This window comes from Oncorhynchus masou, chromosome 32 (assembly GCF_036934945.1).
Source record: "Oncorhynchus masou masou isolate Uvic2021 chromosome 32, UVic_Omas_1.1, whole genome shotgun sequence".
In the NCBI taxonomy this organism is placed as follows: Eukaryota; Metazoa; Chordata; class Actinopteri; order Salmoniformes; family Salmonidae; genus Oncorhynchus; species Oncorhynchus masou.
In genome coordinates, this window is record NC_088243.1 from 28145354 (window position 1) to 28162952 (window position 17599).

At 44.2% G+C, this 17599-nt stretch overlaps 1 protein-coding gene across 3 annotated transcripts in view; it reads left to right on the top strand.

Annotated features, from left to right (window-relative positions):
* LOC135525839 (kinectin-like) overlaps positions 1–17599 on the top strand; it is a 37184-nt gene that overhangs the window by 8566 nt on the left and 11019 nt on the right. For all 3 annotated transcript variants that reach the window (XM_064953764.1, XM_064953765.1, XM_064953766.1), the window contains exons 2-14: positions 6881–7497; positions 7771–7926; positions 8131–8235; positions 8411–8646; positions 8814–8945; positions 9115–9221; positions 9376–9520; positions 9946–10042; positions 10166–10344; positions 13536–13604; positions 15231–15268; positions 15410–15500; positions 17511–17579. In XM_064953764.1, coding sequence (XP_064809836.1) covers positions 6882–7497; positions 7771–7926; positions 8131–8235; positions 8411–8646; positions 8814–8945; positions 9115–9221; positions 9376–9520; positions 9946–10042; positions 10166–10344; positions 13536–13604; positions 15231–15268; positions 15410–15500; positions 17511–17579 — 2040 coding nt within the window. In that variant the 5' untranslated portion in view covers position 6881. The remainder of the gene's footprint in view (positions 1–6880; positions 7498–7770; positions 7927–8130; positions 8236–8410; positions 8647–8813; positions 8946–9114; positions 9222–9375; positions 9521–9945; positions 10043–10165; positions 10345–13535; positions 13605–15230; positions 15269–15409; positions 15501–17510; positions 17580–17599) is intronic.

The following is a 17599-nucleotide window of genomic DNA, read 5'->3' on the forward strand; positions in this document are numbered from 1 at the left end:
GTGGACTACTCCCTTCTCAGAACAGGGCAAACTGTCTCTAACCAGAATAGAAAGAGTGGGAGGCCCCGGTGCTCAACTGAGCAAGAGGACAAGTGCATTAGGGTGTCTAGTTTGAGAAACCGATGCCTCACAAGTCCTCAAATTGCTGTCTTCATTTAAATAGCATTTATTTTTTAAATGTATTTGTAATAATGACAATTACAACAATACTGAATGAACACTTATTTAAACTTAATATAATACATCAATAAAATCAATTTAGCCTCAAGTAAATAATGAAACATGTTCAATTTGGTTTAAATAATGCAAAAACAAAGTGGTGGAGAAGAAAGTAAAAGTTCAATATGTGCCATGTGATAAAGCTTAAGTTAGAACATGAGAACATATGAAAGCTGGTGGTTCCTTTTAACATGAGTCTTCAATATACCCAGGTAAGAAGTTTTAGGTTGTAGTTATTATAGGACTATTTATCTCTATACCATTTGTATTTCATATACCTTTTGACTATTGGATGTTCTTATAGGCATTTTAGTATTGCCAGTGTAATAGTGTAGCTTCTGCACCTCTCCTCGCTCAAACCAGGAACACAACGACAACAGCCACCCTCGAAGCAGCGTTACCCATGCAGAGCAAGTGGAACAACTACTCCAAGTCTCAGAGCGAGTGATGTTTGAAACGCTATTAGCGCGCACCCTGCTAACTAGCTAGCCATTTCACATCACATCGTTACACCAGCCTAATCTCGGGAGTTGTTGCATTACAACCTGTAATTTTAAATATATTTTTATTTGGATTTCATGTAATGAACATGCACAAAATACTCCTAATTGGTGAAGTGAAATGAAAAAAATTACTTGTTTAAAAAAAACGGATAAGTGGCATGTTCACCCCCTTTGCTATGAAGCCCCTGAATAAGATCTGGTGCAACCAATTACCTTCAGAAGTCAGCTATCCACTGACACAATTATCTTTCTCGCTCATTTTTCAAAATAAAAGCCTGAAACTTTGTTGAACACCTTGAGGAAGCCATAGGAAAAGGAATCTGGTTGACATCCCTTTAAATGGAGGCAAGGCATCCAATGGAACAGAGAGCTTTCATGAACCACAGCACTTCCTGGTTTGATTTTCCTCAGGTTTTCTGCAATATCAGTTCTGTTATACTCACAGACAATATTTTGACAGTTTTGGAAACTTTAGAGTGTTTTCTATCCTAATCTGACAATATGCATATTCTAGTTTCTGGGCCTGAGAAATAGGCCGTTTCAAATGGGTGCGTTTTTTTTTTTTTTTTTTTTTGCCAAAAACAAAAATCCTGCCCCCTACACTCAAGTTAAGTGTCACATGTTCTCAGTTTATATATACACCTGTTCTGAAAGGCCCCAGAGTCTGCAACACCACTAAGCAAGGGGCACTACCAAGCAAGTTAACTACAAAGTAGCCTGTGAATACCTGGCAGTATGATATTATGATTATTTCCATCAATCCAGTGGGTATTTGTTTTGCAAACTCTGCCATCACGTGTGCTACAAAACAGCCTCTTGCTTGGTGCCAAAATATTATATCACAATATAAAACATGAATAAATGACGGTATAATGGTATTTGATTGTATTTTGTCTTTGAAAAATACAATTTCAAAATATTATTTCTGGGTAGTTCATTTTCCTAGTGTTTATGGTTCAAACTCAGCAGAAAGAGAAATGTCCTCTCACTGTCAACTGTGTTTCATTTCAGCAAACTTAATGTGTAAATATTTGTATGAACATAAGATTCAACAACTGAGACAAACTGAACAAGTTCCACAGACATGTGACTAACAGAAATGGAATAGTGTGTCCCTGAACAAAGGGGGGGTTCAAAATAAAAAATAAGTCAGTATCTAGCTGCATTAAGTACTGCAGTGCATCTCCTCCTCACGGACTGCACCAGATTTGCCAGTTCTTGCTGTGAGATGTTACCCGACTCTTCCACCAAGGCACCTGCAAGTTCCCAGACATTTCTGGGGGGGAATGGCCCTAGCCCTCACCCTCCGATCCAACACGTCCCAGACATGCTCAATGGGATTGAGATCCGGGCTCTTCACTGGCCATGGCAGAACACTGACATTCCTGTCTTGCAGGAAATCGCACACAGAACGAGCAGTATGGCTGGTGGCATTGTCATGCTGGAGGGTCCTATCAGAATGAGCCTGCAGGAAGGGTACCATATGAGGGAGGAGGATGTCTTCCCTGTAACGCACAGCGTTGAGATTGCCTGCAATGACAACCAGCTCAGTTCGAGGATGCAGTGACACACCGCCCCAGACCATGATGGACCCTCCACCTCCAAATAGATCCTGCTCCAGAGTATAGGCCTCGGTATAACGCTCATTCCTTCAACGATAAACGTGAATCCGACGTGAATTGCCCTGGGCACATCTGCAATCCTCATGCCTCCTTGCAGTATGCCTAAGGCATGTTCACGCAGATGAGCAGGGACCCTGGGCATCTTTCTTTTGGTGTTTTTCAGTCAGTAGAAAGGCCTCTTTAGTGTCTTAAGTTTTTATAACTGTGACCTTAATTGCCTACCGTCTGTAAGCTGTTAGTGTCTTAATGACCGTTCCACAGGTGCATTTTCATTAATTGTTTATGGTTCATTGAACAAGCATGGGAAACAGTGTTTAAACCCTTTACAAGGAAGATCTGAAGTTATTTTGATTTTTATGAATAATCTTTGAAAGACAGGGTCCTGAAAAAGGGACTTTTCTTTTTTTGCCGAGTTGACAGTTAAAAGTGATTTCCATTTATACTGTTCAATCCAACTCCAAGCAATTATTTTCTGCACTTTGGAAATTATAATTACACTGTGCCACATCGAATGCTTAAAGGGATACTATGGGATTTTGGCAATGAGGCCCTTTATCTACTTCCCTAGAGTAAGATGAACTCGTGGATACCATTTGTATGGCTCTGTGTCCAGCAGGAAGGAAGTTGGATGTAGTTTTGTGAGCCAATGTTAACTAGTGTTAGTGCAATGACTGCTAGCAGATACCCATAGACTTCCAGACATTGCGCTAACACTAGTTAGCAATTTCCTTCAAACTACATGCAGAGAAATAAATGGCATCCACAAGTTCATCTGAGTCTGGGGAAGTAGATAAGGGCCTCATTGCCAAAATCCCAAAGCATCCCTTTAAGACTAGGGATTGGCATCAGTAATCGAGTACTTGAACAGACGTTTATGCGCTATCTTTAACCAGCGATTTTATAATTTTTTCAAATACTGTAAAACTATTTGGTAGCATGTGCTTCATGGCTGCCCAAATGGTCAAGTGAAATTTTGTCTTAGACAGCTTTCTTGGACTCTAGTGTTCCATTTGTACATGTGGGGCAAAACAAACAAGAAGCCAAGCATTTATTATTTTTTAACCTCAATTCCCTTCCTCCTCCGTGTCTCATTCACGTTCCGACTGCTCCCTACACGTGCTGAGAGCACACACACGCTCCCGTTAGGCCTACATAAATAAATCTAACTTTTTTTATCCCTTTTATTTTTACCAGGTAAGTTGACTGAGAACATATTCTAATTTACAGCAACGACCTGGGGAATAGTTACAGAAGGTATGAATGAGCCAATTGTAAGCTGGGGATGATTAGGTGACTGTGATGGTATGAGTGCTAGATTGGGAATTTAACCCCGGTGTCCTGGCTAACATCCCTACTCTTACGATAAGTGCCATGGGATCTTTAGTGACCACAGAGAGTCAGGACACCCATTTAACGTCTCACCTGAAAGACGACACCCTACACATGGCAGTGTCCTGGGGCATTGGGATACATATTTTTAGACCAGAGGAAAGAGTGCCTCCTACTGGCCCTCCGTCACCACTTCCAGCAGCATCTTGTCTCCCATCCAGGGACTGACCAGGACCAACCCTGCTTAGCTTCAGATGCAAGCCAGCGGTGGGATGCAGGGTGGTATGGTGCTGGCATAACTGATGGGATACACAAGCTACATTCCTTGCAAAATGATACGTTTTATCACAAATTGGTTGATTTTGAAGTAGGAACATGTGTTCCAACAACGAGCTGCAGTTTTGGAATGTGTGTCCTGTCTATTTTCCTCTTGGGCTGCTTTGCAAACTACTTGTATTTTTTAAAAATTGGTTAGCCTATGCTATAACCCCCCTAAACATATAGGTTCCACACTGAAAATAGGTGAAAACATTAGTTTGATAAAGACTGAGCATATTTAAGTGTAGGCCTACTTACCAAACGGATGTCGTGGCCATAATTCATCCCCATGCAGTGTTCAAATGTGGAATTGTGAGAAACCTCTAAAAACAAGGTAGAATAAACTAAATCTATTTCCTGTATATCGAAACGAGAGCTTTTTGTTGGTAACCCTGGGAAAAATGATTTCAACTTGCCAAATTGAGCCCGGTTTGAATGATCACTTTTTAAGAATAACTGTTCCAGACAACTTTCTTTCGAAAAATATTCAGTTCTATTTGATTCTCTTTTTATATTACATTTACTATAAAATAGATGTCTTGACTGTGATAAGGGCTCTGGAAATAACATCAGCTTTTCTTCTAAATTAACAAAGCAACGCTATGCCATTGCGGGTACTGCATTTTTGAAGATTGTATACCGTAATATAATCATTTGACATTAGGTTTCAATAAATTCATCTTAAATTCTACTTGCCTTTTTTTTTACTGAGTGTGATATATATAATGTCAAATTTTGTTACATTACAGCCTTAATCTAAAATTGATTAAATAAAAATACTCACAATACCCCATAATGACAAAGCAAAAACAGGTTTTTAGAAGTTTGCAAATGTATTAAAAATATAAAACAGATGCCTTCTTTGCATAAGTATTCAGACCCTTTGCTATGAGACTCGAAATTGAACTCAGCATCCCGTTTCCATTGAGCATCCTTGATGTTTCTGCAACTTGACACCTGTGGTAAATTCAATTGATTAGACATGCTTTGGAAACCCACACACCTGTCTATATAATGTCCCACAGTTGACAATGCATGTCAGAGCAAAAATTAAGCCGTGAAGGAATTGTCCATAGAGCTCCGAGACAGGATTGTGTCGAGGCACAGATCTGGGGAAGCGTACCAAAACATTTCTGCAGCATTGATGGTCCCCAAAAACATAGTGTCTTCCTAGAGCTGGCTGCCTGGCCAAACTGAGCAATCTGGGGAGAAGGGCCTTGGTCAGGGAGGTGACCAAGAACCGAATGGTCACTCTGACTGACAGAGCTCCTCTGTGGAGTTGGGAGAATCTTCTAGAAGGACAACCATCTCTGCAGCTCTCCAACAATAAAACCTTTTATGCTAGGGTGGCCAGATGGAAGCCACTACTCAGTAAAGGGCACATGGCAGCCCGCTTGGAGTTTGTCAAAAGGCACCTAAAAGACTCGGACCACAGCACCATACTGTGGGGATGTTTTTCAATGGCAGGGACTTGGAGACTAGTCAGGATCAAGGCAAAGATGAAAGGAGAAAAGTACAGAGATCCTTGATGAAATGCCTGGAGCACTTAGGACCTCAGACTGGGGTGGAGGTTCACCTTCCAACAGGACAACGACCCTAAGCACACAGCAAAGACAACGCAGGAGTGCCTATCGAGACAAGTCTCTGAATGTCCTTGAGTGGCCCAGCCAGAGCGCGGACTTGAACCCAATCAAACATCTCTGGAGAGACCTGAAAATAGCTGTGCAGGGAGGTGTCATTCAACCTGACCGAGCTTTAGCGGCTCTGCAGGGAAGAATGGGAGAAACTCCCCAAATACAGGTGTGCCAAGCTTGTAGCATCATACTCAAGAAGACTCAAGGCTGTAATCGCTGCCAAAGGTGCTTCAACAAAGTACTGGGTAAAGGGTCAGAATACATCTAAATGTAATATTTAAGTTTTTAAATAACCCTGGCAGACCCCCCAGGGCACTTGGCTGGTTACTTTTTCTATTTAGCTGGCTACTGTGTGTGTGTGTGTGTGTGTAAAGAAGGTAGGCTGTGGGCCGGGACAGTGTAGTCTAATAGGATCATATCACAGAGACGAGTGAGGGAGGACGCACACTATCACCCCTCGTACACTCACTCTCTCTCACACACATACATTCTCACTGCACATGGCTGGTTCTCTCATTCAGCAGACAACCTCTAGAAAAAGTAATTGAGTTATATTTATTACAAATCAATTCATGTGGTGTGGGAAAAGGCATTAGGTTTTCTGCTGTAGTATATCAAACCCATACAGTATTGAGGACGTGTCACCATCAGGTGGAATGCCTTCTGGCATTCATATCAGGCTGTCTGGAAGTATCCAAAGCTGTTTAAATAATCATTTGGGGGCGTGATTATATATGTGTATAACAGGACGTGTGTGTGTGTGTGCAAATGTGTGTTTTTGCCTATCCCAACTCTCATTGAGACACCCGCAGGGAGTGGGGTCACCATTGTACAGCGCCCCCGGAACTAGGTTAAGTGCCTTGCTCAAGGGCAGAGTAACAGATTTTTCACCTTGTCGGGTCCAGTATTCAAACCAGCAACCTTTCGGTTACTGGCCCCAGCGCTCTAACCTAGAGGCTACCATCCGCCCCATTTCACGTTAGCCCATTTCCCTTTCACTGGGCTGCTCTGGCATGGGATGGGGCTGTGCCAGTGTCTGGCTGGCCTTGAAGTTTGGAATTAAACCAACTTTTTAAAATCTAAAATATGTGTCAACAAAGAGATATAGGGCATGAACTGATCAGCTATTTTGCTATTCAATATTTGCAGCTATGCACCATTTTGAATTTATTTAATTTCTTGGCTATGTTGAAAGTTGGTTATGTGCATATGACGTGCATGATACCAAAGACTTTTATTCTTGCTCTCTCTTCAGAATGGCGCTGGACATCTATGACTCTCAGTACCTGGTGATCCTGGCCCCCTCCCTGGTCATCGCCCTCATCTTCCTCTTCTTCTGGCTCTTCATGAAGGAGACCTCCTATGACGAGGTGCTGGCCAGGCAGAAACGAGACCTCAAGCTGCCACCCTCCAAACCAGAAACCCGCAAGAAGAACGATAAGAAAAAGAGCAAGAAGAAAGAGAGCAGTAGTAGAGGGGAAGGAGGAGAGTCTGAGGAAGACCTGCGGGACTTTGACGTGGCTGACGCTGTGAGCAGCTCCACTGCGGAGGAGGAGGAGGAGGAGCCTGTCCCTGTGGCTCCACCCACCCCTGTTTCTGCCCCTGTGGCAGCGCCAGCCGAGGCCCCTGCAGGGGTGAGGGAGAGGAAGAAGGAGAAGAAAGCCGCAAAGGCAGCTGCCGCTGCAGCTGCTCCTCCTGCCGAGATGCCTTCGGTGAATGGCTCCAAGCAAGCTGGCCACAAAGCAGAGCCCCCTGCCCCAGTGGCTAAACCCAGTCCCCCCATACCCCAGCCTGACCCTCAGCCCCCAGCCCAGGCTCAGACCCCCCCCCAGTCCTCTGGCAAGAAGAAGAAGAAGCAGAAGACAGAGGCTGGTGAGTAGAAGGCCAGGGTGACTTTCATAGGATAAGAGGATGTGGTTCACTATGTGCTTGCCTGTGTCTGCAGACTGGGCTAGCGCCTTCCCCGAGGCCACTTGTTAGTGTCTGAGTGCACATCTATCCTCCCGAATCAAATCAGATTATTTAAAGCCCAGTATGAGTAGTGAGCAGGACCTTCTACACAAATGGATCACAAGGCCATCATAATGGCATCCTCTTTTCCTCCATCTCTAAAGCCTAATTGTCCTCGTGTTGGTTCCTGTCTAGTGGAAGAAGAGATTAAGGTGGATAAAGCTCCAGCTCCAGTCAAAAAGGAGCTTCCTGTGCCGGTGGAAACCAAAGCCCAGGATGGAGCGGCCCCCACAGCCACCTCAACCAGTAGCAAGAAGAAGAACTCTGCCAAGAAGCAGAAGACTGAGCATGGTAAGGAGGATGTAGACCTACTGATACTGCAGGTTAATCAAAGTCGGAGCAGGTTCAGACATTGTTCGAAGCTACTAGCAGAAAGCAAAAAAATCTTACTCTGCCTTTTTAAAAATATTTATATTTATGAAATCCTTGGGCCCACTCTCAATTTGTGTGCCTTGTCTGGCCCCAAATATGACAATGTGTTTCGGTATCCCTCAGCCCAAGTGGATGATATCCAGCCTGACTCTGCAGGTCCTGCTAACCACCATGGTGATGCGCCCTCCAAGGGAAGTGTCAAGAAACAGAAGAATGAGATGGATAAAGGTGAGAAACCTACACTCCAATATATAGCTACTATATCATGTTTAAACCTGACATATGAACAATTTCATTTGATAAATCTATTTAAACTGCATCATTCTATTCCACTCCGCTGCCATGCAACACTTGTATAACACATCATAGTTCATCCTATGCCTTTATGTGTGTGCATTTGTAGAGAACTCTGAGGTGAAGCTGAAGGAGCTGCTTTTGGGCCTGGGAAGTCTGGCCCTGTCACAGGCAGAGGCTGTCAGTGTGGTCACTGTGCTTAAAGAGAAGAACCCGTCTGCCCTGGACGCTTGGCAGAAGTCTGCAGCTAAGGCTGACCCCTCATCCCTGGAGAGAGAGAGGCTCCTCACCACTCTGCAGGAGGAGGCCTCCATCGCCAAGGACAAGGTCCAGCAGCTCAGCAAGGTGCGCCTATACATAGTCATAAGATGACCTTAACCTGACCATACCGGTACCAAAATATATATCCATTGACTACATCACTGGTTTATTACCTGTGGAATCTGGCAGTGGCTTGGTGGCATTTCATTCCAGTACTGATCCGCTGCCATTTCTGCCCTGTCCGCTGTTAGGAGCTGCAGCAGGAGAAGCAGAAGACTGTGAGGGGGGAGGCTGTTCTGAGGGACCAGCGTGGGGCGCTGGAGAAGGAGCTGAATGTCATGCAGGCTAAATCCCAGGGAGAGCTCCAGGGCATACAGATGAAGGTGACCACCATCCACCACTCTGATACCTTTACTTAAACAGGCCAAACCTCAACTACCATCACTTTTTACTGTCATGCTTTATTCTCTAACATCAGTCCTGATGCAGTATAGACGAGTGTTTCTGTATGATACTGTATGTTTGGTCGTACTGACTCCCAATGTTGTGTAGTTCCAGAAGTTGAGGGAGCAGCTGGAGGGTCAGATCGCCAGGCTGCAGCAGGAGAACGGCATCCTGAGAGATGCAGTCAGCTCTGCCACCAACCAGATGGAGAGCAAGTGAGTGCCACCTCCCAGCCATCTGTTTCTAGATTATAAAGATGTTAAGTTCTTTGATAGGTATTGTATTGCACTGTAAGAAAACTAGTTGCCTTTGAGGCACGGGCATGGATGAGTGTGTGGGTTATAATAGTGGTTGTGGTGTGCATGGCAGGCAGTCGTCGGAGCTGAACCAGCTGCGCTCTGAGTACTCTGGTCTGATGAAAGAGCTGACGGAGAACAACAACAAGTTGCAGCAGGAGGAGCACCAGAGGAAGTCGCTGGAGGTCAACTACAAGCAGAATGTGTCTCAGCTGGAGGTATGTGGTTTGTCAGGGGAGGGGCAAATGACTCACACGGGCATCTAATTTAGTTATTTATTTAGCCCATAGTTCACTCGGCTGCCTCAGAGATTAAACACAAAGGAATCTCTCCTTCGTGGTCAGACCTGGACTGGACTGTTTCGGGTTTCTCACTGTAACCATGGGAGGGCCTGTGTCCGCCCTTTCTAGGGGGGGGGGGGATTCTGGGTGGTGTGTAATAGAACAGGGAAGTGGAGGATTGTGTTAGCTCAGGAAGTGGGTCTGTTTGAGGCTTTGTGCTCAGTATGAACACTGCTTCCCTGCAACAGACATCCAGGTTGGCCTTTCCTGTGTTCATAACCACAGTACAGTGAGATGGATTCTGAGAGGTTGTCCGTGTGTGTTCACTGTTAAAGTGCCAAGTGTTGTCCCGTGATCACCAGGCTCAACTGCAGGAAGCTAAGCGCCGCTGGGACGAGCTCCAGAACTACCTCCACAATGTCAACGCAGAGAGGGAGAAACTTCATGCTGCTAAAGAAGGTGCTCAGAGATTCTATAAACAGACCTCTGAAAAGCAAACTAATGCACGACTCATTGCCAATATGTAACAAATGTTACATGTGACGAAGGTGATATGACTGGGTCTGGTGTCTCCTCTCTCAGAGCTGCAGAGCCAGCTGCTGGCGGTGGAGACCGAAATGAGCAACAAGAACAAGGAGATCCAGACGCTGCACAGCAGCCTGACCGACACCATAGTGTCCAAGGACCAGGTGGAGCAGAAAGTGATGCAGCTGCTGGAGGTGTCCCAGCACAGCCTGGCTGACAACTCAGCGCAGGTCCAGGTAGGGGAACACAGCCCTAATTGTTGTAATGACAGATGTGATGTGTTTTTTTTTATTTCACCTTTATTTAACCAGGTAGGCTAGTTGAGAACAAGTTCTCATTTGCAACTGCGACCTGGCCAAGATAAAGCATAGCAGTGTGAACAGACAACAACAGAGTTACACATGGAGTAAACAATTAACAAGTCAATAACACAGTAGAAAAAAAAGAGTCTATATACATTGTGTGCAAAAGGCATGAGGAGGTAGGCGAATAATTACAATTTTGCAGATTAACACTGGAGTGACAAATGATTAGATGGTCATATACAGGTAGAGATATTGCTGTGCAAAAGAGCAGAAAAGTAAATAAATATAAACAGTATGGGGAAGTGGTAGGTAAAATTGGGTGGGCTATTTACAGATGGACTATGTACAGCTGCAGCAATCGGTTAGCTGCTCAGATAGCAGATGTTTGAAGTTGGTGAGGGAGATAAAAGTCTCCAACTTCAGCGATTTTTGCAATTCGTTCCAGTCACAGGCAGCAGAGAACTGGAACGAAAGGCGGCCAAATGAGGTGTTGGCTTTAGGGATGATCAGTGAGATACACCTGCTGGAGCGCGTGCTACGGGTGGGTGTTGCCATCGTGACCAGTGAACTGAGATAAGGCGGAGCTTTACCTAGAATGGACTTGTAGATGACCTGGAGCCAGTGGGTCTGGCGACGAATATGTAGCGAGGGCCAGCCGACTAGAGCATACAGGTCGCAGTGGTGGGTGGTATAAGGTGCTTTAGTAACAAAACGGATGGCACTGTGATAAACTGCATCCAGTTTGCTGAGTGGAGTGTTTGAAGCTATTTTGTAGATGACATCGCCGAAGTCGAGGATCGGTAGGATAGTCAGTTTTACTAGGGTAAGTTTGGCGGCGTGAGTGAAGGAGGCTTTGTTGCGGAATAGAAAGCCGACTCTAGATTTGATTTTAGATTGGAGATGTTTGATATGAGTCTGGAAGGAGAGTTTACAGTCTAGCCCAGACATGGGCAAACTACGGCCCGTGGGCCACATACGGCCCGTTAGGCTTTTTAATCCGGCCCGCCGAACTTGTCCAAATTATAACAGCGGGGACTTTTAATTAAGAGCAATGCGCATTTACGCACAGCAGCGGTACAGTAGCTTAATTAACACGCCGCACATCGCTCTTAATTTAAATTTAAATTTTCAGCTGATATTTAATACAGCCTATGTCTGTGTGCTTGGCAACGATACACGTGTACTGTTTGCGCGTGAAGGCGAGGGCGTCCGTGGCGAGTTTGTAGAGCGCGCGGTCAGGACAATCCATCCATGATTTTGCGGAGTTTAACACAAGTAGATATTATTGCGCTTGAGTATTTCGTTGTGTAATAATATGTTTTGAATGTTGAAAGTGATTCCATTTTTCAATAAATGTTGATTTCTTTAACTTTGCACCTTCGATTGAAACTTATTAAAAACAGACGCAATCTTGATAAATCACAGTGTGTATGTTATTTTAATCTATTTACATTTCCTCCTCCCAGTATCTCCGAAATAGTATGTAAATGCCATATCTTGCATATTCCTTGAGACAAATGTATTAACTGATAAGGGCTATTTTTCACATTTGAAAGACAGTTAATAAATTGGGTTGTAGTGTTCTTACTGTGCTATGAGGTTTGCACACACTACATTTAATGCTTTAGTATATCCGGCCCAAACACTCCCTCCAAATGCTCCTGGCCCGGCCCCTCTGTCAAATTTTAGAACCCATTGTGGCCCGCGAGTCAAAAAGTTTGCCCACCTCTGGTCTAGCCAGACACCTAGGTACTTATAGATGTCCACATATTCTAGGTCGGAACCATCCAGGGTGGTGATGCTAGTCGGGCGTGCGGGTGCAGGCAGCGAACGGTTGAAAAGCATGCATTTGTTTTTACTAGCGTTGAAGAGCAGTTGGAGGCCACGGAAGGAGTGTTGTATGGCATTGAAGCTCGTTTGGAGGTTAGATAGCACTGTGTCCAAGGACGGACCGGAAGTATACAGAATAGTGTCGTCTGCGTAGAGGTGGATCAGGGAATCGCCCGCAGCAAGAGCAACATATATACAGAGAAAAGAGTTGGCCCGAGAATTTAACCCTGTGGCACCCCCATAGAGACTGCCAGAGGACCGGACAGCATGCCCTCCGATTTGACACACTGAACTCTGTCTGCAAAGTAGTTGGTGAACCAGGCAAGGCAGTCATCAGAAAAACCGAGGCTACTGAGTCTGCCGATAAGAATATGGTGATTGACAGAGTCGAAAGCCTTGGCAAGGTCGATGAAGACTGCTGCACAGTACTGTCATTTATTGATGGCGGTTATGATATCGTTTAGTACCTTGAGCGTGGCTGAGGTGCACCCGTGACCGGCTCGGAAACCAGATTGCACAGCGGAGAAGGTACGGTGGGATTCGAGATGGTCAGTGACCTGTTTGTTGACTTTGCTTTCGAAGTCCTTAGATAGGCAGGGCAGGATGGATATAGGTCTGTAACAGTTTGGATCCAGGGTGTCTCCCCCTTTGAAGAGGGGGATGACTGCGGCAGCTTTCCAATCCTTGGGGATCTCAGACGATATGAAAGAGGTTGAACAGGCTGGTATCAGGGGTTGCGACAATGGCGGCGGATAGTTTCAGAAATAGAGGGTCCAGATTGTCAAGCCCAGCTGATTTGTACGGGTCCAGGTTTTGCAGCTCTTTCAGAACATCTGCTATCTGGATTTGGGTAAAGGAGCACCTGGAGAGGTTTGGGCGAGTAGCTGCGGGGGGGGGGGGGCAGTTGGAGTAGCCAGGAGGAAGGCATGGCCAGCCGTTGAGAAATGCTTGTTGAAGTTTTCGATAATCATGGATTTATCGGTGGTGACCGTGTTACCGAGCCTCAGTGCAGTGGGCAGCTGGGAGGAGGTGCTCTTGTTCTCCATGGAGCAAGACAAAAACACTTTCCCTAGTGTTTACATTCACCAGTGGTTGACAGTTAAACTTGGAAGTTATAGTTATTGTGCCAGGTATAAACAGGACTTCACATTCAGACCATTCGGGAAACGAGGGAGAGAAGTAGTTAAAGGGGAACAGTTTTAGTTGGGAGGCTGAGATGGGCCAAATATTTGAAGTATTTATATTTTTTATTCTGGTATGCACTCAACATAACATCATTTTATTCCTGACAGGATCTCCTGAGGGAAAACAGTGGCCTTCAGACCCAGATTGAGACTCTGCAGAACCAGTTGAGCTCACAGGTATGTTTCACCCTGTAGTTCATCAACAAGAGTTCATATGTTTATATGTACAGTACCAGTCAAAGTTTGGACACACCTACTCATTCAAGGGTTTTTCTTTATTTTTTACTATTTTTTTACTATTTTCTCATTGTAGAATAATGGTGACGACATCAAAACTATGAAATAGCACAAATGGAATCATGTAGTAACTAAAAAAGTGCTAAACAAATCTAAATATATTTGAGATTCTTCAAAGTAGCCACCCTTTGCCTTGACAGCTTTGCACACTCTTGGCATTCTCTCAACCAGCTTCATGAGGAATGCATTTCCAACCGTCTTGAAGTAGTTCCCACATATGCTGAGCACTTGTTGGCTGCTTTTTCTTCACTCTGCAGTCCAACTCATCCCAAACCATCTCATTTGGGTTGAGGTTGGGTGATTGTGGAGGCCAGGTCATCTGATGCAGAACTCCATCACTCTCCTTCTTGGTCAAATAGCCCTTACACAGCCTGGAGGTGTGTTTTGAGTAATTGTCCTGTTGAAAAACAAATTATAGTCCCACTAAACTCAAACCAGATGGGATGGCATATCACTGCAGAATACTGTGGTAGCCATGCTGGGTAAGTGTGCCTTGAATTCTAAATAAATCCCCAACAGTGTCACCAGCAAAGCACCCTACATCACACCTCCTCCATGCTTCTCGTGGGAACCACACATGCGGAGATCACCCGTTCACCTACTCTGCGTCTCACAAAGACACGGCAGTTGTAACCAAAAATCTCACATTTGGACATTGATTGTGTTTCGTGGCCCAAGCAAGTCTTTTTTTTTTCTTATTGGTGTCCTTTTAGTAGTGGTTTCTTTGCAGCAATTTGACCATGGAAGCCTGATTCACTCAACATCAACAGTTCAGAGGAGACGGTCTGTTACTTGAACTCTCTGAAGCATTTGTTTGGGCTGCAATCTGAGGTGCAGTTAACTCTGATGAACTTATCCTCTGCAGCAGAGGTAACTGGGTCTTCCTTTCCTATGGCGGTCCTCATGAGAGCCAGTTTCATCATAGCGCTTGATGGTTTTTGCGACTGCACTTGAAGAAACGTTCAAAGTTCTTGAAATTTTTCAGATTGACTGATCTTCATCTCTTAAAGAAATGATGGACTGTCGTTTCTCTTTGCTTATTTGAGCTGTTCTTGCCATAATATGGACTTGGTCTTTTACCAAATAGGGTTATCTTTTGTATACCACCCCTACCTTGTCACAACACATTTGATTGGCTCAAATACATTAAGAAGGAAAGTAATTCCACTATTTAAGGCACACCTGTTAATTGAAATACATTCCAGGTGACCACCTCATGTAGCTGGTTGAGCAAAAGCCTTGCACACTCTTGGCAATCATCAAGGCAAAGGGTGGCTACTTTGAAGAATCCCAAATATAAAATATATTTGGATTTATTTAACCTTTTTGGTTACTACATGATTCCATGTGTTATTTCATAATTTGATGTCTTTATTATTATTCTACAATGTAGAAAATAAGTAAAAGATCAAGAAAAACCCTTGAATGAGTATGTGTGTCCAACCCTTTTTGACTGGTACTGTATATGTGAGTGTGTTGTGACCACTGTCTTCCCTCCTCTTTCAGGCCACTACTGTATCCCACTTTGAGGAGCTACAGAAGCTGTAAGTGTTTCCCCAGCCCACTTGCACATCTGTGTAGCCTGATCCTTGAATGTCCGTCTGTTCCTTATAATGTCCTCTCTGACTCTTGTCCCTGTCATATGGGTTGTGTTGCTGACTCTTGCCCTGTGTGGTTGTGTCCAGGCTGGCTGAGAAGGAGCTGCAGAGAAAGAGTCTGGAGGACTCCCTGAATGGTGAGAGGAGCAGTGGCGCCAGCAGGGAAACTAACATGCAGGTACCTACAGTAGTACTGTCTAAACCCTCATTATTACACCAGCTCTGTAAAATACGGTCTGTTAACCGGATGGAATGTGTTGAGCTGTAGGAATGCTGCTCACAGTACATTGGATTGATTTGTGGGCTTACTATACATGGAAGTTATTTCTTTGTGAAGCTTAGTAGCTAGTACAGTTATAAAACATAACTATGATAAGCCCTCTGGGCTGCCTTTGTTCATTAAAAAAAGTAAATTAGCTGAAAATGGTCATTAGGATAAAGATACAGTGCCTTGCGAAAGTATTCGGCCCCCTTGAACTTTGCGACCTTTTGCCACATTTCAGGTTTCAAACATAAAGATATAAAACTAATTTTTTTTGAAGAATCAACAACAAGTAGGACACAATCATGAAGTGGAACGACATTTATTGGATATTTCAAACCTTTTTAACAAATCAAAAACTGAAAAATTGGGCATGCAAAATTATTCAGCCCCTTTACTTCCAGTGCAGCAAACTCTCTCCAGAAGTTCAGTGAGGATCTCTGAATGATCCAATGTTGACCTAAATGACTAATGATGATAAATACAATCCACCTGTGTGTAATCAAGTCTCCGTATAAATGCACCTGCACTGTGATAGTCTCAGAGGTCCGTTAAAAGCGCAGAGAGCATCATGAAGAACAAGGAACACACCAGGCAGGTCCGAGATACTGTTGTGAAGAAGTTTAAAGCCGGATTTGGATACAAAAATATTTCCCAAGCTTTAAACATCCCAAGGAGCACTGTGCAAGCGATAATATTGAAATGGAAGGCGTATCAGACCACTGCAAATCTACCAAGACCTGGCCGTCCCTCTAAACTTTCAGCTCATACAAGGAGAAGACTGATCAGAGATGCAGCCAAGAGGCCCATGATCACTCTGGATGAACTGCAGATATCTACAGCTGAGGTGGGAGACTCTGTCCATAGGACAACAATCAGTCATATATTGCACAAATCTGGCCTTTATGGAAGAGTGGCAAGAAGAAGGCCATTTCTTAAAGATATCCATAAAAAGTGTTGTTTAACGTTTGCCACAAGCCACCTGGGAGACACACCAAACATGTGGAAGAAGGTGCTCTGGTCAGATGAAACCAAAATTGAACTTTTTGGCAACAATGCAAAACGTTATGTTTGGCGTAAAAGCAACACAGCCCATCACCCTGACCACACCATCCCCACTGTCAAACATGGTGGTGGCAGCATCATGGTTTGGGCCTGCTTTTCTTCAGCAGGGACAGGGAAGATGGTTAAAATTGATGGGAAGATGGATGGAGCCAAATACAGGACCATTCTGGAAGAAAACCTGATGGAGTCTGCAAAAGACCTGAGACTGGGACGGAGATTTGTCTTCCAACAAGACAATGATCCAAAACATAAAGCAAAATCTACAATGGAATGGTTCAAAAATAAACATATCCAGGTGTTAGAATGGCCAAGTCAAAGTCCAGACCTGAATCCAATCGAGAATCTGTGGAAAGAACTGAAAACTGCTGTTCACAAATGCTCTCCATCCAACCTCACTGAGCTCAAGCTGTTTTGCAAGGAGGAATGGGAAAAGATTTTAGTCTCTCGATGTGCAAAACTGATAGAGACATACCCCAAGCGACTTACAGCTGTAATTGCAGCAAAAGGTGGTGCTACAAAGTATTAACTTAAGGGGGCTGAATAATTTTGCACATCCAATTTTTCAGTTTTTGATTTGTTAATGTTTGAAATATCAAATAAATGTTGTTCCACTTCATGATTGTGTCCCACTTGTTGTTGATTCTTCACAAACAAATAGTTTTATATCTTTATTTTTGAAGCATGAAATGTGGCAAAAGGTCGCAAAGTTCAAAGGGGCCGAATACTTTCGCAAGGCACTGTATTATCAAACTACTGTAGACCTACATGCACACTGTCATATGAATAGTGATATCTCCTTTGTGTGAGATGAATGTTGTTGAATCTGGGCTTCCTGCCCTCACCCTCCTCTCTCCTCCACAGGCCATGCACAATGAGAACATGTCACTGAAGGTAGAGCTCCAGAATCTGCAGGCTCAGATTTCTGAACAGGTCAGAAGTGAAACACGCCT